The following is a 21,210-nucleotide window of genomic DNA, read 5'->3' on the forward strand; positions in this document are numbered from 1 at the left end:
ATAAAAGGGAAAAACTGCTTTTAGGACAATTTGGCAGTATCTCATGTGATCCAGCACACAGAGGTACATGTATCAAACATGTGCAAGGAAACCACCTCAGTGTTCATCAATAGGTGAGCAGATAAATAAATTGACATGGATCAGTCTCGAAACTACGATGCTGAGTAAAGAAGCAGAGAGGTGGAATGATTGGTTCAGTAGGACAACCTAAAGGTGCTAGTACTATATTTGTTTACTCAGACTTACTTGTAATAAAAGAATAAAGACACAGACTTCAAAAATGTACTCCAGCCTGACCTGTTAGCTCAGTTGGTTAGAACGTGGTGTTATAATACCAAGGTCAAGGGTTCAGATGCCTGTGCTGGCCAGCTGCCCAAAAAAAAGCGGGGGGGAGTACTCTAAATCGAAGAAAAGATGGGCTTCCAAGGGAGTAGGGATGGGAGACAAAAATGACTTCAACCCGAACTGGAACATTTTGTTTCTTTTATTTAAAAAAAAAATCTGAAGCAAGCAGGGAAAAAAAAAAAGTCACTATTTGTTTATTCTGAAGAATAGAAACACTAATGTGTTATATTAGAAGGGTACTTCAAAAAGTTCATGGAAAGATAGAATTAAAAAATAAGATGAGACTGGCCATTTAGCTCAGTTGGTTAGAGTGCAGTGTTGGTAACACCAAAGTCAAGGGGTCAAGGGTTTGGATTCCCATGCTGGCCAGCCACCGGGAAAAAAAAAAAAAAAAAAAAGAATACAAATCTTTACATGAACTTTTTGAAGCACCCTCGTATTTTCTACTTTTCAAGTTAAAAAAAAAATTTTTTTCCTACTACACATGGGTCCTAGAGCCACCATGACAGACTTGCCTAAAAAAATATAATATTTGTTCTTTGAACAACAAAGGAGGCTGTATGGATCACTATAATCTCTTTGTTCTGAGGGAAACGTGGTTGCAAGCTTCTCTTCTAGAAGTTGAGTGACACAACTCTATCTGTAACATTAGTGTGGAACTAGCCAGAAAGTGTGCAGATGGGGAGCAGCGGGACTTCACTGAAGCCTTCGAGGACTCTACAACACCTGTCTGTTCCAGCACTCCTTGCTGTACAGAAACCTAATTGTGCCTGGTAAAGTCTGTAATGTATATGGTTATCACGAAATACCCACATAAGGATTCCTCAAAATAAGCTCCCTAAGACCATTTAAAATGTGATTTAATATAGTATAGGATAATCAATATAAATATAATCAGTATGAGTACAGCCCGATGCTGTGAATGTATATGTACTGTCACTATGAATAATACATGTTACAGTGATGGTGAAAAGAGAAAGGACAAAGAGATTATGGTGCTATCTTTTACCATTAAAGAAATGGCACTATCCAGTTTCCAAAACTCTGGGAGCATGATTTAAAAATCAGGATTAGTAGAGCAGCTGGCAGTGGAGAAGCTCGGCTCCTTCAGCCTCTCTGGACCTTGGCTCCTCTGGGCAGTGAATGGAACCCCTCACAGAGTTAGTGGGAGACCAGCTAAGACGAATGCATGAAAGAGCTACAAACAGAAATGCATACATGGTAAGCACTCAAGGAACATCAGCTACTACTGAGAGAGACATGACGATATTCCTCTTGTCAGGCACGAACCTGAACAGAGGTTGAGATGTGAAGACTGATAGTGGAAAAGTGATAGGTAAATGAACTTTTGTGGCTAAAGAGCAGGATTACTAGCTTCAGATGGAAATCTACATCAAGAACATGAAGATGTTTATCTCTGTCTTTAAAAGGAAAAAAGTTTAAATTTTAGCCTAATCAGATAGAAATAAGGCTGGACACATTTAAAAAATAAGCCCCAAAGCAAAAGCTATCAAATGCAAAATAGAGAAAAGAAAGTCTTTACTATTAAACTGTATGGAATTTACTGTAAGTTAAGGTCAAGGTGAATATCGAGAAGAAACTTTGGAATTTGAAAAACACCTGATCTCTGTGTGGCCCAGCATACTCAGCATCACTGCCACCTCCCTCTTCCTTCTGGGCACTGACATCCCCCGACTCCTTGTAGCTGGATGACCATGGTGTTTCAGCGTCCTCTTCATCCCCATAGCCCAGCATTTCAAAGGATGGTAAGGAAGTTCTTCTTCTCATCTCACTCTGCCAATCTGGTCTGTATAAGAACATTGAAGAATAAAGCAAATAAACCTAACACTTGACATTGATATATATGTTTTAAATGCAATGCCTCCCAGCCTACCATAAAAGTATTATAAATACATCACAAAGACAGCTGACCCTTGAACAATGCAGGGATTAGGGACACTGACCCCCCACGCAGTCAAAAATCCATGTATAACTCTTGACTCCCCCAAAACTTAACTACAGCCTATAACACAAACAGTTGATTAACACATATTTTATATACTGTATTCTTACAATAAACTAAGCGAGATAAAATAAAATCATAAGGAAGAGAAAATACTTTTACAGTGCTATACAGTATTGAAAAAAATTGCACGTAAGTAGACCCGCATAGTTTAAACTTGTGTTGTTCAAGGGTCAACTGTGTATAGAAGCTAAAAGATTAAATCGTCTATTATCCTATCTCTTTGTACACTCAGCATTTCCCTCTATTTTTTTCTGTCTTTATAATTATCACTGTATATGTATACAATTTGCCTTGCTATTAATAAATTTTTATAGTCAACATTTTAAAATGTGGGAATTAAGTATATATAGCAGTTTAGTCAGATATCACCCTTACTTTGGTGGGATTTTTTTCCCCTCCACTTTTCACTATTATAAATAACCTTGTAATGAACATCTACGTGCAGATAATCTCTTCTGTATTTAGGATTAGTTCTATAAAGCAAGCCACCATACAGTACATGCTGAGTGTAATGGTACGAACATTTTGTGTCTACGTTCATCCTGCACAAAATCATTTCACAAATCATTTCCCCCGCAGCTACATTATAAATAATTTTCTAAAACTTGCCAAAACAATTTAAATCTTACTGTCTAAATTTACATTTCTTACTGAGACAATATTTTTCCACATATTTGTTTTTGAGTCATAATTCCTCTATTTTGAATTGTCTGTTCATGGCCTTTGTCCATTTTGCTTCCAGCAGGTCCATTACAACTCAAAATTAACTTTTTATCTAATAAAATGAAAACTCTGACTTCATTTTTACTGTAAATATTTTTCCTATTCAATTAATTTTATTTTGGCTATGTAAATTTTTAATATATAGATAATTTAAAATTTTTTTTATCTTCTAAATTCTTAGCTTAGAAGTAAATAGCAGTCATCTCCCCCTGAGAGGTCTGATGACTGGATACTGGATTTCATAGTCTTATTTATGTTTTCATATATACAGAATAATCCTTTCACTCAATAGGAATTTATTCTGGCGTATGACTTAGGCAAGGCTCAAAGCTAACTTGTTTTCTAATATTGCTCGTACTGTTGAATCTTTCCTTCCCCTTTTCATCTGTGGGGCTGCCTGTATTAAAGACTCAATATGCTTGCAAATGCTAAGTTCACCTCAGCATATTCACAGGCACCTCTCTATCACTGAACCAGTCCTACACTATTTTCACTACTTTAACTATATGTTTTAAAATATGATGGGGCTAATCCAGCCCTCCCCCTGGGCTAGTATTGTTCCTTCCCAGATTTCATCTGATGGTCTTTTGTGCTTATTCTTTCCAATGAATTTTGGAACCATTTCCTCATCTTTAACTCTTATTCAGCCAAAATATAACTCTTACCAGGAGAAAAACAGGCTATATTCAAACATCTCAGAATGGAATCAAGATTTAAATGTAAAAACAAAAAATAAAAACATATCCTAGAAGGAAATACATTAAGTATTTATATAATACCGTAGCAGGAAAGGTTTTACTAAATTCGACAATAATGACAGAAACAGTAAGGGAAAAAATTGATAGATTATACTGTGTAAAAAAGAAAGAATATTTGATATATCAGAAAGCAAAAAAAACCAAAATTGAATATACATGACAGTTAAAAAGGCACATTTGATCATGTATCCCCACCCCACCCCATGAGCCCTTAAAGCTCTTCAGTGTCTTCCTGCCACTGCTAGGGGAGTTAACAAGTCTCAGAGCAGGACACCAAAGGCATCCCTGGCCTAGGTCCTGCCCACACCTCCAACCCCATCTTGAATCACTCTCCACCTCATTAGGTCCTCCCAAACACACATATCTTCCTTCAATACTCACGTCTCATACTCCCTCCTCTCCATCTGGAAAGCTCATCCCAGCCCCACAATGACCATCCCTCAACACTCGAGCTCTTCCTAGTTGATTTCTATACATCCCTATGCTCTCCCCCCATCCTGTCCTCCACAGGAGGAAACCTTCCTGAACCCCTAGCCCTCAAACCCAGCTCAAGCAATAAAGGAAAAATTTTATATTACAGGTGCCACAGAAGGAAAATAACATGAATGTTAGAGGTACATGAGAAGTGATGAGTGACAACTCCCACTGTTTAGGTTGTGGCACAGAGAATCCTACTAAGGGCTAAAAGCAACGCTGAATTCATTGGCTCTGTGCTGCCATGAAAACGACCGGTGTCTTATAAGTCATAATTTAACAAGATCCACTCTGGAGAAAATTCTGATCCAAGAGCAATTAATGTCCCTGGACAGTGTCCCTTTGACACTAGTGATAAAAACCTGATGAATAAGACACTAGTCATATAGATAAATGTGCACACACACATCACACCTGCACACATACACAGAGACCATACTGAGATGCTCCTCTTCCATCCTGAGAGGAAGCAGAGCCAGTGATACAGTCCCTACCGAGGCTTCAGCTCTGAGGTGGTGTCATAGGGCTCGATGAAGCTGTCCTTTTCCTTTTCAACATAGGTCCTGTCACTCTCAGACCGGGATCTCCGGTGAGGCTGTGGAATGGCAACAGTCTGCCCAGTCAATGTTGTTGCCAGAATGGCCGCAGCCAGCGCAGATCTACGGACAAAACATCCCATTGGGACAGTGAGACATGAACACTCAAGGTTAAGACTGAACGACAAGATACATGAATTGATCAAGGTCTGCCTTCTGTTCTACAGTGTTTCCTGAATATCTACTGATCACATTTCTGTAGTCTACTATGTGCCATCAGACAATCTCATTTGATTCTCACATCAACTGTATAAATTGATATCATTGTCATCCCATTTTTCACAGAAATTAAATGGCTTGTAAAGATTTCCTAGCCAATAGGAGGTGGAACCAGGTCTCTAATCCAGGCAGTCAAGCCCCAAAGCCCCTATTCAACTAGTTTTCTTATTGAAATGAAAGATCAAGTGTGGTGCTGATAACACCAAAGTCCAGGGTTGGATTTTTTTACCAGCCAGCTGCCAAAAAAAAAAGAAAGAAAGAAAGATCAGAAGGAAGGAAAAAAGGAGATATAAAAAGATATAAAAGATTTAAGACAGCATTTTTTAAATACCTGCAAATTATTCCAAAATATGTTATAGGAAAGATAGAGTAACAGATTTACCCTCTTGCCTAAAAAAGCACGTGAAAAGATGCTTAACACCATTCATTATTAGAGAAATGCAAAATAAAAACACAATGAGAGACTACCACACACCCACTGAATATCCAAAATATTAAAAACTGACAGACAATCCTTTGCGCTCTTTCATTCCAACCTGGTCCCAGCAGAATGGCTCCTACAATGAAGGGTGGCAAGAAGGGCTGTTCTGCTATCAACAAGGTGGTGACCTGAGAGTACAACTCAATATTCACAAGCTCATCCATGGAGTGAGCTTCAAGAAACTGCTGTGTGGGCACTCAAAGAGGTCTGGAAATTTACCATGAAGGAGATGGGAACTCCAGATGTGTTCTTGGACACTAGGCTCAACAAAGCTGTCTTTGCCAAAGGAATAAAGAATATCCTATACTCTGTCTGCGTATGGTTGTCGAGAAAGCATAATGAAGATGAAGATTCACCAAACAAGTTCTGTTTATTTGTTACCTGTCACAACTTTCAAAAACCGATAGTTAATGTGGACTGACCACTGATTATCAAATAAAGTTATAAAACCACAAACACAGAGAGACTGACCACACCAAGTGTTGGTGAGGATATGAAGCAACTGTAACTCATACTGATGATGGAAACACAGATGGAACAACAACTTTGGAAAATAGTTTGGCAGTTTCTTAATAAACTGAATATTCACTTAGTATAATATGACCCAGCTATTCCACTCCTAGATATTTACCCAAAAGAAATTGAAAGCACATGTCCAAACAAAGATTCACATGCAAATGTTCACAGCAACTTTATTCGAGTGACCAAAAATTAGAAACAACCTAAATCCATCAAAAGGTGAATGGATACAGGGCCGAGCCCGTGGCGCACTCGGGAGAGTGCGGCGCTGGGAGCGCAGCGACGCTCCCTCTCTGCGGGTTCGGATCCTATATAGGAATGGCCGGTGCACTCACTGGCTGAGTGCCGGTCACGAAAAAAGACAAAAAAAAAAAGGTGAATGGATAAACAAACTGTGGCATATTCATATAATGGAATACTACTCAGCAATAAAAAGGATGAATTATTGATTTTCATGGCATGAATGAATCTCAAAATAATTACAATGAATAAAAGAAGCCAGAATAATTGTTTTATGTAATTCCACTTACATAAAATTGTAGAAAATACAAACTATACTGAGAGTTCTATTTTTCCTCAAACTTTTTGAAGTACCCTAATACAATTAAAATGTATGACAACAGTAGCACAAAGGATGGAAAGGAGAAAATAGAAGTACATTGCTGTAAGGTCCTTGCATTATACGTGAAGTGGAATAATATTAAAGGTTAATTTGAATGTCACTTTTCAGAAATAAAAAAAACCTAGAAATATGACAAATTTCGCCAAAGCCATGTTGATTATTTTGATCTTTCTTTTTTTTGCAGCTGGCCAGTACAGAGAGACCTGAACCCGTGACCATGGTGTTATACGGCTGTGCTCTAACCAACTGAGCTACACAGCCAGCCCTCCTGATTGTTTTGGGTTATAAAGATTACAATCCAGGTGGATATTATTGTAAAGCAAAGGAGACTATAGGGAGATTTTCTAATAAGTGCACAGCATGCTTGCCATGAAATGACATGTTTCATTTGTTTTTCTGCTTTATTATAGAATGCAGAGCTAATCCTGTGGGTACACTGCTGCTACATCAACATTGAAGTCCCACAGACACATGTAAGAATTGTTCACACAAATGCTGAAAGGCTGGACAGGCCCACATTTACATCACAGCAATGCCACTGCTCAAAAGCCAGCCTGGAGACTTGGAGCAGTTACCAACACTTGAGCCTTGTGTATGGCCCAAAATAGAGATCACAACAGGAACTCTCTCATAGGGTGGTTGAGAAGATGAAATGAAACAATGCTTCTTAAGCGCTTACCAGAATACTTGGCACAAAGTAAATATTAATAAACTGCTATTCTTGTTATCAAGATTGTACTGAAGGGAAAAACAAACATTAAAATATTTTGGAGTGTTTTTTTATCAGGAGGCATACAATATTCAAAGAACACTAAAAAGAAGGTCCCACCCTTGAATAAAATTAGCCCTGACTGACTGTTAATAACCAACTCAGTGTATTTTTAAGGATTAAAAATAGTCTACCGTGTTATAACACCAAGGTCAAGGGTTTGGATCCCCAAATCACCAGCTGCCAAAAATAAATAAATAAATAAATAAAATAAAATTCTCCTGTGTTTAAAATCCTAGAGGGCGCAGGCAGAGGTCTCAGGTATAGCCAGGAATAAAAGAAAGTTGGCTGTCTGGTGTGTTCAGAGCACTGGAGGATGGGGAATCCCAGGTCTAGCAGTGAACACACTTTCCCTTCCTTCTGGCAAAGCAGTTCTTTTAAAAGACAGACTTGTGTTTAAAGATAAAATTATGTGCACAATTCAAAATTCCTTTTAAAGTGCTATTAACCTGAATACTTAGGATTTAACGCTTTATATTTTGAAAAATACTAACTGCATTTAATAATGAAATGTGAGAACTTCATACCTGGAGGGAAGAGACCCCAAGTAAGTCCCTTACCCCTCAGATAAACCATAAGTGCCTCATTACGGAATAAAAGGACATGATTCTAACCATTCCACTTGTGTTTTTTTCTAGCTAGTTTGAACAGATCTAGGATCCAGTACTTGGTGGCCAAGCACAGGGGTGACCTTAGTGCCTGCTCATCTGAGACTCACCTTGGTCTCTCTGGAGATGGATTGGGGCTGCGGGGAGGAGGCGTGCGGGGCACAGCTGGCTTTGGAGCGATGCTGGCTGCAGGGAGAAGGCCATGGATGATGTATTTCTGTACAAATGAAACCCAGTAGAGGTCACGGGGATGGAGGGGATCACTTGAATCCTGTCACCACCACCACCACCACCACCACCAGGGCCTGGAAGAGGACACCTATGCTGGCCACTCAGGGATCCAGCCCCACCGGGAGCCCCACTCCTCTTGTCATTTGGCCAACCAAGTACACCCTCCCAGAGTGAACCATCACAGGGGTCCATTCCATTGTGAGGGCCCTTCTGTCCTTCCCTCCTGACTATCCCCCAGAGTCACCCTCTAGCCCCTCCACTGGTCCCACAGCACTGCCCCCAATTGAGCAGGGCCACTTCCTGAGAAGCAGGTATCTTTATCAACCTTGGTGTGATATTGTTATCTTTATTAACCCTGGTGTGATATTGTGAAATATATGTTTGGTCTTCGTCCCCATTTCCTGGCATAGAACTCCTAAACTCCCTGGAATCCTTATAGCGATGAGTGTCTTTTTATATGCTAATGAGTGACTGGTGGCTGGCAGCCCCTAGGTAGCTTCAGGATGGGGGGTGGTCACCAGAAAGACCAAGGCAGGATCAGAAGACTGGGACTTTTAGCCCCATACTCCAACTTCCAGGAGGAGAGAGGAGCTGAAAGTTAAGTTGCTCATCAATGGCTAATGACTGAATAATGATTCAGGGATCTGAATGAAGTATAATGAAGGCCTATGTAATGAAGTGTTCATAAAAGCCCAAGAGGACTGGGTCCAGAGAACTTCGGGAGAGCTGAACTCAACACCTGGGGGTTCCTGGATGGTTGTATACCCAGGAAGGGCATGGAAGCTCCACGCCCCTTCCCCCAAACCTCATCTCTTCATCTGTATCCTTTGTAATATCCTTTATAATAAACTGGTAAACATAAGTGTTTCCCTGAGTTTGTGAGCTGCTCTAGCAAATTAATCAAACCTAAGGAGGGAGCTATGGGAACCCCAATTTATAGCCAGTCGGTCAGAAGCACAGGCAAAATACCCTAGGCATTGTGATTGGCATTGAAAGTGGGGCTCAGCCTTGGGAACTGTGTCCTCAACCTGTGTCTCCAGGTAGTGTCAGAATTGAATTGAATTAGAAGACACCCAGCTGGTATCCGCTGCAGAATTTATTTACTGCTTGCTTGGTGTGTGGGACGCAACCCCCACACATTTGGTCACAGAAGTCTTCTATGCTGATTGCAGTGTGAGAACAGAGGGAAAAAGTTTGGTTCTCCACACATCTGGAACTCTAGCACAGAACACATTACCCTACACCTAGAAGGGTCTTAATAAAGATTTTAGGTGGCTTATCTCAAAGATGCAGAATAGGGGTGATACGGAGAAGAAGTGGTAGACTAACAGGTACAAAACTACGCTATCTACCTTAAGTGAATCATTGTGCAGTATACGCATGTGTTGAAACAACACACTGTACCCCACAAATATGTATAAATAAATGTTAAAATTAAAAAAAAAAAAAAAAAGACATAAAGCTGAATACCCTAAGACTTTAAAAAAAAAAAAAAAAGAGAGAGAGATGCAGAGAGTAATGAAAACTAGTTCCTACATACAATAAAAGTTACTTTAGGTAACTGGGCATATGCTTTAGATAACTGGGAGTCTCTCGGAAGTTTCTGAATCTAGCCCAATCTTACTTTCTGGGCACCAGCCATTCGCTCACACCTATGAGAGGCAGAACACGAAATGTGATGGAAAAGCATTCTAGGAAGAGGGAACAGCACGAACAAAGGACCATATGGAGCAAGAGACTGGTGGCAGTGCTCTGGAAGTAAGTACTCCAGTTTGCTGTATGTAAGAAAATAATCTAAGTGATTCATTTTCAGAAATAACTTATCTGAGGGTGTTTTAACTGATTCAGGCCCAGCCCAAAAGTCATCTGACTGGTCCAGCCCATTCCCAGGGGGTCTCTGAACAGATAGAGCTCCCTTGAGATGGTAATTAGTTACTAGCCCCCATTGTTTTCTTTATTCTTTGGTGTTTCTCCTTTCACAGGGCTTAAGTGGCCTTTTTCACGGGCTTGTTCTGAGCCCCCAGAAAAAGGAATTCTTTACAAGGGGGTAATAAACTTTAGCCTTCATTTGGGAAGATTGTGTACCCTGTAGTACTCAAGCCAATGAGGAAGTGGGGGAAGGGACCTGCATACTAGGGAACAAACTGCTTGCCACAGCCCTTTTCCATGTGCCTGCCCTTCAGACACCCAAACCTTATAAGGCCGTAATCAAAGTCTTGCTTTGCTGTGCCTTGATTCTCCATGTCCATCCCTTAGCATTGGACGGGTGAGGGCATTTCTCACACTGGAATACAGAGGCATCCGGGAGGAAGAGGCTAGAATGATGAGCTGTAGGTGAGAGTGGAGATTATTCCCATTTGAAGGGCTCTGATACCAGACTGAAGAGACCCTGTGGCCTGGGGAAGAGCACCCACTGAAAGTGGCCCCTTCAAAGACAGTGGTAAGCACAGGGCACATGGGAGGGAAGGGAGACGCAGCCAGGGGGCATCCATGAGGACTGAGGGATGGCCAGACTTTCCAATGGTCTCCCACAGCCCCCATCCCCACCCCAGTTTCATTTCCATGATACCCACAGGAGCAGGTGTTCCAGTGCAATCTCCACTGAATCCTTCCGCTCTCTGTTTACCCCTGTGTGGCACCTACCACCCTGCCTTCATCAAGCAATTTGACAGTTTACATGTCTGCCTTGAAAGAGCTTTCTTAACCTTTGAATCCCCAGGGGCTGACATCTAGTAGGTCCTCCAAAAAGGGCTCATAAGTTTTGTTTTGTTTCTATTTTAAAAGAGTGAATCCCCATAGTATGCTGAACATTTCTAACTTGTACCACTATAATCATTTCCTAACTATGGTCCTCTCACCTCCAGTCTTAAAATCACAAGATGATCCTATCTCTACCCAACATGAAAACCCTCATCATGGGCATCCCCACTCTCTTGGTGACAGGTAAATGGACCAGCATGGCATGAAAGGCAATGCTGTAAGTTGGTTCCTACCAATGGACCCAGATTCATCTCTTGCTACCCCTCCTCATCCCTGAACATATTCTCTATGCTTTAGCACTCAGAGTTGTCTTCCCTTTCCTAAACAGCAAATAATTCATTCTTTTTCAGGCCTTGGTGTATGCTGTCTTCTCCACCCAGAATTCTCGTTCCTTATTTCCCTTAAGGCTCAGGTCAACTCTCTGGACTGACTTAGTTGCCCCTCCCCAGGTACAGACCTCTACAGTAGTTCTTGCTTTACCATTTTATAATGAATTATTTGTAGGCCTGTCTATCCTCTAGACAGTGTGTTGTCATAGGCTATCAATTAGTTGTGCACACAGTAGGAACTCAGTAATGTTACTGCTTTGAATAAAAACTCCATAAACATGCTGATTCTAGTTAGCAAAACTGCAATGCAAAAATATGCTTCAATTATGTCTTCATTGCTTCTCAACATCCACCTATCTAAAATGACTTCAGCAGGTCACACAGGCTGAGAGCATGAAGCCAAGTCAGACATGCTCTCTGATCTTGCTTTAAAACAGAGTTCAGGAGTGCCCTTATCATAATGCTTTTTCTGCACTTAAAGAATTAAATCTGTGAAGAATTGAATGTAAGTAGGTTTGGGGTTTTTCCAAACACATATTAAAAAAGGAGACAGGAGCAAAAGAGTTGAGGGTTTACACGCAGAGCAATTATAATGATGGCCGGTGGACTTAGAGCTGAAAAAGAGGGCAATGAGGACATGAGGGATTGGATGGTCAGTTAAAAGTTGGTAGGATCAGGGCTGGCCAGTTACCTCAGTTGGTTAGAGCATGGTGTACAGGCCAGCTGCCAAAAAAAAAAAAAAAAAAAAAAAAAAAAAAGCATTAAGTTTGTAGGATCCAAAGATTTTAGGGGGGAGGTGGGAGTTGTCAACAGATTGTTGGAGTAAGGATCCTAGAGGAAGTGAGTAGGAAAGAAATGAGGGGTGGTCAGAGAATGAGACTGGGAGTATGAGTATACAGTGACAGAGTGACCAAAGGAAGATTTGGAGGGAAGAGTTCCAGGTAGAAGGAATAGAAAAGGCGAAGGCCTGAATGAAGGATATTGTGGCTGGAGAGTGTGTGTGGTAGTGGGGAGGACGCTGGGTTCTAATGAGGCCAGTGGCATGATCAAATTTGCGTTTTAAAAGAATCCCTTTGGCTGCTATGTGGAGAACGGACCTAGAGGAAGGGCAGAGTGGAAGCAGAGAAACTAGGGAGGAGGTGTCTAGGAGGCAGTCTAGGTAGATGCTGGAGGCCGGGATAGGGGTGGCAGCAGCTTACAGTGGGTAGAATCGATGGGACCTGCTGACGTGGTGGGTGGCGGAGGGAGGATTCAAGAATATCCCTATTGGGGAGATCCAGCCGTGGAGCAGGTTTGTGCCGGGCAGGAGTGAATTCCCCGGCACCGGAGCGAATGTTGCAGGGAAGACAGGGTGATGCCTGTCCGACTGTGGTCGGCCCTGGGATAGAGAATTCTTTAAAACGCAAAAAATCAGGGCTTCTCGAACTGAAAACTACTTCCTCTGGTGCCGCTGCCTTCCCTCAATGTCAGGCCAAATCCAAACCTGCCCCAACCCTTCACCCCCAACTCGCGGCCACACGGGGCCAAAGCGCAGGACGGGCGAGGGTCTACTTACGAACTGGCTCTTGCGTCCTCTCGGAAATCCCAGGAGCATCTTGGCTGCTGGGGGGTGGCCAGCCCAGTGGCTGGACTTACCAGCAGGTCTCACCGCAGTGTGGGACCGCTCCCTGAAGCCTGGCGCCAGATGCTTGTTTCCTCGCAATACACTTCAAAACAACTACCTCTGCCATTGGCTCTGTTTTCCCCTCGACCAATCAGAGACAAGAATACTTTCACACTCGTCGCTCTTGGCAACCAGTGGGACCCATTCAAATCCCCACCAGTGCGGAAACAGTCTGAGCTATCGGTTTTCTTATTGGCCAGCTCAGGTGTCCATCTTTGACGCCATAGCCTATCCGGAGCTGTGGGAGGTGGAGGGCGGGCAGAATAAAAAACCTGGCGAGCGCGGCAAGCGTAAACCCGGAAATGGCGCAACCGCAGGTAATGTAGCTGGAACTCCCCAGACTGGAGCGGAGGTGAGGGGGTCCCTGGGGAATTGACTCACTGTCCTGGAATGGACTAAGGAGCCACGGCACGGACCGAGCTGGAGTGTCAGGGGCCAGGTAGGTGACGAAAATGAGGACGCGGCTGCCAGGACAGGAATCTCCTGGTTCTTAGACTTTGGCAATTATTTCAGTGTTGGAAAGAATACTGCAGACGGGATCCTGCCAAAGAGGCCCGGGCTTCGAGCAGAATGTGGGCAATGTGCGGGAGAGCCTGCTCAAGTGCTGTCTTGCATTGCCCTCATTAGATCGAGACCACCGATGGAAAGGAAGTCCCCCGATGGCACAGGCCCTGTGCACGTGCCTTTTGGGCACGTTGTGGCCAATGAGAAATGGCGCGGGTCGCAGCTGGCACAGGGGATGCAAGGTCAGTGGGCTGCCCTCTGCCGTAAGCCCTTTCCTCCCGACACACATCGTTTTTAAAAGTCCTGCCTACTGGGCCTTTTCATCCAAAAACAACGGAACTCATTTTCTCGTCTGTATTTTAAGGGAAAATTAACCTCGTTTTTGAGGAAGACCTGACACCAGTAGATTTTTACCTGTCTAACAGATCCTGCATTCTTTATATCACCGAAGCTGATTTGGTGGCAGGAAATGGCTACAGAAAGAGGCTTGTTCGGGTTAGAAATGTAAGTACTGAATTAAGGAAACTGAAATGGAACATTGACTTTTATCCACCCCCACCCCACCCCCGCCGCCATGGCTTGATATAATTTATATGAAACCATTGGGCATTTCTAGCACAAAATGATAGCTTTTTTAACCTTGAAAGGAATTCTGTTACAAAATGGTTTACTGTCTTTTTTTCTTTGAAGTCCAGTCATCTTCAAGGGATTGTAGTAGTTGAAAAAACACAGATGACTGAACAATACTTCTCAGCCATTCAGAAGTTTACTGTGCTGGACCTTGGGATGGTGTTGCTTCCTGTGGCCAGCCAGATGGAAGCCTCCTGCCTCATTGTCCAGTTAGTAAGTACGGGTTCCTACTCCTTCACAGTAGCCCTGTCCTTATGCACTCTCAGCTGCCCTTGCTGTAATTGCAACCCATCAATTCAATCTGTGTCATTCCTGTGTTGGTTTATAAAACCTTTCTTGAGGAATTTAAGTTCAGAAGCTGCCTCTGCAGCCAGCTGAACTTGCTACCCACAATTGTATCACAATGTGAGCAAGTTGGAGACCTGATTTTAGACTCCCAAGCCATGATGACTCCATCATTTACTAACCTGTACTTGTGCTAGTAAAAATGTCAAGTAGCAGCTGCTTTGCCTCATCTCCACGTATTTGATAAGCATCAGCACTTCTGTGTGAAATTTGTAATGTTTATTTAAAAGACAAAAGAAATGCTTGCTTCAGCAGCACATATACTAAAATTGGAATGATAAAGAGATAAAGAGATTAGCATGGCCCTTGGGCAAGAATGACATGCAAATTCGTGAAGCATTCCCTATTTTTGGGGTGTAAAACTATGCTGTCTACCCTAAGTGAATCATTGTGCAGTATATGTATGTATTGAAACAATGTATTGTACCCCACAAGTATGGAAACGTTAAAATATTTTGAATATATAAAAAAACCTTAAAAACAAATTCATATGCTTTTCTCTTATTTAAAAAAAAATATTAGTTCTTCATTGTCCTTACTGATTTTTCGACTTGGTTGTACATTAGAATTTCCTGGAGAACTTTTAAAAATATTGATATATTGCCTCAGACCAATTAAAAATCAGAACATGTGGATAGGGCCTGAGCATCAATTTTTTGTGTGGTGGTGTTTTTGAATCTCCTCTGACGTGCAGTGAGGGTTGAGAACCCAATTGGAAATGCAAGCAGTGTGGTTCATGGACCCCTCTTCACCCCATCCCTTGCATCACTATTCCTAGCTTCCCGTGATATATGCTATTATCTGCCTTAGTATAATCACCACACTGAAGACTGGGCTTCTCCTTTGATAGGCAAGCTTCCTGCGGGTCCTGTATGAAGCAAGTCCAGTGTAGGTATGGCCATTATTTAATCCTGCACAACTGAAATGTTTCTTAATGTACCACAGGAAAGTGTCCAAATTCCTTGGAGTGTTTTTCTCACTAGTTTTATTCTAAACATTCTGAAAATTCAAGTTTTTGTAAATTATTTTTATCTCTTACTTTGTGTAGTTATATAGTTCATCTTTTAGTAATTTTGCTGATACCTGAAAAATTATATTCATGGTGTATGAAAACATGTTTGACCTGTAAGTCAAGCTGAACCAAGTGGAAAAACTCAATTTCCATAAAACAAATTTTAAGAAAACTGCCACTCCTCTAGAGGGCGCTCATGTACTGTTCCTTTAATTTCCGGTTCAGGTTCAAGAGCAAACCAAAGAGGTCAGTAAGAACCCTCTCCTCAGGAAGAAAAGGGCTCTGCTCTCTGAGCCATCCCTCCTTCGAACTGTGCAGCAGATTCCAGGAGTTGGAAAAGTTAAAGCTCCCCTTCTGCTTCAGAAGTTTCCGAGTATTTACCAACTGAGTAATGCTTCCATCCAAGAACTTGAGCCAATTGTGGGACAAACAGTAGCACAGCAAATCCATGCCTTCTTCACACACTCCAGGTGACAGCTGGCCTCACATCTACTATGTTTTCTCCTTTAGACCACAAATGACAGGATTTTGTTTTCATACTTAAGAACCAAGAAGAAAGATGTGCTCTCACAATAACTAGTGAAAGATGAGGGGAGGCCTGAATGGAGCCTGCAAGTTGTCGTGCCTTGCTGTTTGCATTTAGGCATTTATTTGAGTTAGTGGGCCACAGATAGAACTGTCCTTATTCTGCTGAGATGAAAAGGGCTGGTGGGGATATTCCTAAGAAATTCAAGGACTCTCATTCGCAGCAAAAAGCTGGTTAAGGCAGATTTTAAATGTGTGACCTTGACCTTCTTCTATCAGAGAAAGGTCTAAAGTTTCAAGTGGTGGATGTGACCATTTAAAAGAAACAAACCTACAATAAAGCACTGTGTATCATTAGCCCTTTGTTCCTGGTGTCAGAGCTGCTACCCTTTAGGTCTGGTCTTCATATACCTCTGCTGTGAGGGCTGCTGCCAATGTAAGTAAACAATTATACATTTGTACCTCATCTGGCTAGGAAAAAGAAAAAAAAAAAAAAAACAATTACACAGCAGTTCCTTCTTTCCGACCTTCCTGCCCTTTTTCTTTCTTTTTTTTTTTTGGTAGCTGTACTGTTTGTTTATAATCACTGAGTATGTCTTCTGAACAAAGAAAGCCCTGTATGTGTATGCGCCAAGAACAGGAGGATACATGAGAAAATGTTAGGGCAGCTGCATCCGGCGAGGGGAACCAGGAGCTGGGGATCAAAAGGTACAATTGCCCATTCAAAAAATAAATACATTTAAAGATGCCATATATTTCAGGTAAATGAATGTGTTTATTTAAACATTTATAGAACTTTGGCCCTAAGAGCAGTGGATACGCTTTTCCAAAGGTGGTTCCCTTAAGATATTGCACAATAGAAAATATTTAAATTCCTGTTAATTCTCAGAATTAGATTTCATGCTATATTTTTTAGCTATGTAACTTGTACTATGTCAACAGTGAATCTTACTAGTCACTGTGTCATCCAACTTATAGCAAGGGAAATCAGTTGGTAAGAAAGTCAAATAGAGCTTTAAACTTGAATCATTTACATCTCTATCTTGTAAAATATAAAACCCCTTTTTTACCCGAGTCTTAAAATATACAATTATGTACTTTCTACTTAAACAAAATGAAAAATGTTTTGAGTATCAAACAGTATATTATCTACCTTGTAGACAGCATCTTCCTCTAACACTGCCACTGTGTTAGCAACTTTTAAATGACATCAAACTAGAAGAAAAGCTGCTCCTAAATTGTTATTTAATAAAACAAATTTGGCACTAGACTTTATCTGTAAATAGCATTCGTATTGTGTAGAAATATTTAAATCTTGTCATTTTAGTTAATAAATTCCCATTAGGAAGCAGCTCTTTGGAAGTTTTTAGTTAATTTAATTCTATCCTAGTCTTCTGACCTGCCTTAAGTCAGGGGTCATCTGAATTCTAGATTATAAGGAATGGTTATTACCTAAACCTGGGAACTTTCACAAACAGTACTAATATAGGTAACCCCAATTTAATAGTGACTGAAAGTCATAATTGTAACCATTAAAAACAGTCATATTTTCAACACTATTCTATTTACAATACATTATATAATAAATAACTTGCAGCAATATAGTGACACTTCAAATAAGTTTGTTTTCCACAAATTTCTAGAGGTTTCTGTTACTTCCATTCATAAGAACACATCAAATGCAAAAACTTACTGCTAAGAAAATGCGATTTGAGAATATTTAGAAATTTTCCATTATGGCAGAAATTTTAGTCAGCACCGGAAACGTTCTGGGCCTAAACATTTGTTTCTTCACGTTAGTACAAAAAACTGTCGGAGTGGAGAAGGCTGAAAGGAGAGGGGAGCTTCTTCTTGATTTGAGGCCTTACGACCCCAACCGACGGGAGACACAAGGTGCTGGCTGACTTCTGTCTGTTCTTATTGGTGCCCCAACTCAAAAAGGAAAGCTTTTTTGAAATTTTCTTGGTTTTTTCAGTTTTATCATCATCATCTATGGCCAAGCAGATCATGGAGTAAGTTTTCTGCATTCCCACTGAGTAGGTGGCACACTTGTTATGCTGCACATAGAAAAGGAAGAAAGGGGGTGTTAGAAATCTTCAGGATATCTGATAAATGATTACAAAGTTTGAGGTTCACTTTCTGCACCTATAGCAACCTATCTAAAATTAAGTTGATATAATTCTGAAATTTAGGTGACCAATGGACAATTTTTAAGGAATACTTAGTAATAATTTAGACTCAGGAACTACTACTCACTTTTTAAGGCTCTTATTATATTTGAGTAAGTAATACATAATAATGGTCAACAATATGAGTGAACAACAGGTCTCCCTCTCACCTTGGCTTCCAGGCCCTTCCTCTAAGGGTAGCCACTGTGTTATACTTCAAGAGAGAATGTGCATATACAAGTATTTACATATATGCATAAGTATGCTTTTTTGTCTTCTTAAAAGGAATATACTACATAACACTTCTGTACACTGCTTTCTTCACTTAACAGATTCTGGATTTCAATCCATGCCACTAGGTATAGGTTAACTTTATTCTCTTTAAAGATAATATAGAATCCAGTGAAGATACTGCTAACATTTTTCCCCTTTTTAAAAAAACTGCTAAATATGTAACATAAAATTTACAATTTTAAACATTTTTAGGTTTTTGTGGGGCTTTTTTGGGGGCAGCTGGACAGTACAGGGATCCAACTCTGGACCTTGGTGTTGTCAGCACCATGCTCTAACCAAACCATTTTAACCATTTTTAAGGGTACAGTTCATGGCATTAAGTACACTCACACTGTTGTACTACCACTGTCACCATTTGTCACCAGAACCTTTTCACCTTCTCAACTGAAACTCTGTACCCACGAACTAAACACTAAACACTATATACTACTAATTTTGAAAGGGTTATGTAGGGACTCATATAAGGAAATGTGAGGAGACTAAACACTTCCACATGGGTTATTACCTGCTTTTAAGGTTTTCCTAACATTGAGATTGTTTTATTCACCACGTTTATTGAATATCTTTTTTTTTTTTAAAAGATGACCGGTAAGGGGATCTTAACCCTTGGTTTGGTGTTGTCAGCACCACGCTCAGCCAGTGAGCGAACTGGCCATTCCTATATAGGATCCGAACCCGGGGCCTTGGTGTTATCAGCACCACACTCTCCCGAGTGAGCCACGGGCCGGCCCTATTGAATATCTTCTATGTTCCAGGCACTAAGGCCATTTACAGAAATAGATATACAATATATCCAAAGTGGTGCGGTACATTATTCATAATACAAATCTTAGGAGGAATTGAATTATGAAATAATAAAGGAGGGATATTTACTGTAAAACACCCCTCTCAAAGTTTCACACCTTTGGATGAAGATTTCTCTCCCTTTTCTATAAAACTGGCCATTAATCCCACCATGCTTTACAGGACACACACACTATCATTTAAAATACTCATAAAACAATTCTGGAAGTAGATTTGAGACCTGCAAACATTTCCCAACCTTAACCTGCTTAGAGTCCATGTGTATTGTTATAAGCATTGCCTTATAAATATCCTCAGTTCCCTTCCATACTCCTAAGGCAAAATGTCAACTCTAGTTAAACTCTACCCTCTGCCTCCCCCAGGTCTGCATCCAAACAGAGCTGCACATTGCTGGAGACTATTTACCAAGGCTTCCCTTGAAATTCTAACCCTGACCCCAAACCTCTAATAAGCACTCCATTTCCTGGCACTCCTGTCTTTCCCTAGTAATTTCATTTCCTTGTCTCCTCTCTCCTCAAGCCACTCACATGCCCTCCTGATATCCTTGCTTTATACTTAATTGCATCTGTCCCCAAAGACCACACCCTTCCGTGTGCCTGGATCAGACTCCTTCTCTCTTCCAGGTGTCCCCTCCTTCCTGGATTCCTGCCTCCAGACCTTTCCCATCAGCACACAAGCTTGCTCTGGTATCTACATGCACGCATGCACATGCACCCCACCTTCTATGAAAAGCCTCCTTTGACCACCCCAATGTCTCTGCTCTCTTTCACTGATCTTCCCTTCCTCCCTTCCATTCACTATTTTTTTCCTGTCTTCGTCCAGCATGCTCCCCAACACCTACTCCCCAAATCTTCCTGGGGCACCACTCTGGAACTCTTAGGGCTTTATGGAGCACCGTTTGAAATCACTGCACTAGTCTAACTTTTACATTCTACAGATGAGGAAACAGGCCCAGGAAGGTTATTAACCTGCTGAAGGTCAAACAGGTTATTAATGGCACTAAGGGCCCAATTCCAGGTCTTGATTCCAAGCCTTAGATTCTTTCCACTACTACATCAGCAGTTTTAGAAATGTGCTCAATGGAGGATTACTAGAGATCCCCATTGTAGTCAAGAGAGCAGTCAAGGGTAGAGGGTAATCCATTCAGCCAGAGCAATAGGTTTTATTTGTTCTTATTATTTGATTTTGTTTGAAGAAAAAGGTCAGCAGTTGAAAGTAGTGCTCAATTATTATCTAAAGTCCTTGATGGGAGAAAAGAATAAACACAATAATTATGGTTATTATTATAATACCTATTATGAATTGAAATGTATCCCATGTTAGGCACAATTGTAAGGGCTTTAAGTAAACTTACTCAAGTTTATCCTGAGGATCAGAGCTATTCACTGACTTGCCTAAGGTTATGCACCTAGAGGTCAGTAAAGCCAGGATTCAAATCCAGATAGTCTTGAGTGTAGAATCCTTGCTTTTAACCACTACATATCAGATTCTTCATTGGCCTGGTTCAAAGATATCACAGTATTGAAAGATGAGCCTTTCCATCTCTTTTCGAGACAAGGTCTGCTCCATAAAGTCAGGCCTCCTCTGCCTGTGCCCTCTGCTCCAACCCTTCAGTCCATAGCTCAGCTCTTTTACTTAACCTCCTTTTGGACAAACTTCTTTTCTGTTTCCGGTTGGGAACTTGATTACTTGTCCAGAAACTCATGGATTTTTATCCCTAAAAATAACATTTCTTATGATCTCTTCTCCCACGATGATCTGAGTCCCTCCACTTCATCTTCTTTTTTAAACTGAGATATAATTCA

General features: G+C 41.1%; 3 protein-coding genes and 1 non-coding gene across 4 annotated transcripts in view; 2 read left to right on the plus strand and 2 right to left on the minus strand.

The window, feature by feature from the left end:
- Positions 1 to 13,128, minus strand: part of CEP89 (centrosomal protein 89) — a 64,509-nt gene extending 51,381 nt beyond the window's left edge. The window contains exons 1-4 of the mRNA XM_063112186.1: positions 13,016 to 13,128; positions 8,251 to 8,357; positions 4,821 to 4,985; positions 1,966 to 2,152 (exon numbers count right to left, since the gene is read on the minus strand). Of these exons, the coding sequence (XP_062968256.1) occupies positions 1,966 to 2,152; positions 4,821 to 4,985; positions 8,251 to 8,357; positions 13,016 to 13,054 (498 nt within the window). The 5' untranslated portion in view covers positions 13,055 to 13,128. The remainder of the gene's footprint in view (positions 1 to 1,965; positions 2,153 to 4,820; positions 4,986 to 8,250; positions 8,358 to 13,015) is intronic.
- A 337-nt stretch (positions 13,129 to 13,465) lies between these two features.
- FAAP24 (FA core complex associated protein 24) lies at positions 13,466 to 16,340 on the plus strand. Its single transcript, XM_063112988.1, has 5 exons — positions 13,466 to 13,562; positions 13,751 to 13,869; positions 13,992 to 14,131; positions 14,318 to 14,470; positions 15,840 to 16,340. Exons 2-5 carry the CDS (start codon positions 13,764 to 13,766, stop codon positions 16,086 to 16,088), a joined length of 648 nt encoding a protein of 215 aa, XP_062969058.1. The 5' UTR covers positions 13,466 to 13,562; positions 13,751 to 13,763; the 3' UTR covers positions 16,089 to 16,340.
- Positions 14,846 to 14,953, plus strand: LOC134389800 (U6 spliceosomal RNA). Its single transcript, XR_010024772.1, has one exon. It is a non-coding gene; the product is annotated as a U6 spliceosomal RNA (small nuclear RNA).
- Positions 16,341 to 17,935: 1,595 nt separating the features above from the next.
- Positions 17,936 to 21,210, minus strand: part of RHPN2 (rhophilin Rho GTPase binding protein 2) — a 50,800-nt gene continuing 47,525 nt past the window's right edge. Inside the window, exon 15 of the mRNA XM_063112986.1 lies at positions 17,936 to 18,196. Within this exon, the coding sequence (XP_062969056.1) occupies positions 17,936 to 18,196 (261 nt within the window). The remainder of the gene's footprint in view (positions 18,197 to 21,210) is intronic.

This window comes from Cynocephalus volans, chromosome 10 (assembly GCF_027409185.1).
Source record: "Cynocephalus volans isolate mCynVol1 chromosome 10, mCynVol1.pri, whole genome shotgun sequence".
NCBI lineage: Eukaryota > Metazoa > Chordata > Mammalia > Dermoptera > Cynocephalidae > Cynocephalus > Cynocephalus volans.

Excerpts from the sequence above, each read along its gene's own strand:
- FAAP24 (XM_063112988.1), top strand. The coding sequence starts at position 13,764 with ATGGAAAGGAAGTCCCCCGATGGCACAGGCCCTGTGCACGTGCCTTTT. Across the intron at positions 13,870-13,991 it reads GCTGGCACAGGGGATGCAAG|GGAAAATTAACCTCGTTTTT; the intron begins GTCAGTGGGCTG and ends CTGTATTTTAAG. Across the intron at positions 14,132-14,317 it reads GGCTTGTTCGGGTTAGAAAT|TCCAGTCATCTTCAAGGGAT; the intron begins GTAAGTACTGAA and ends TTTTCTTTGAAG.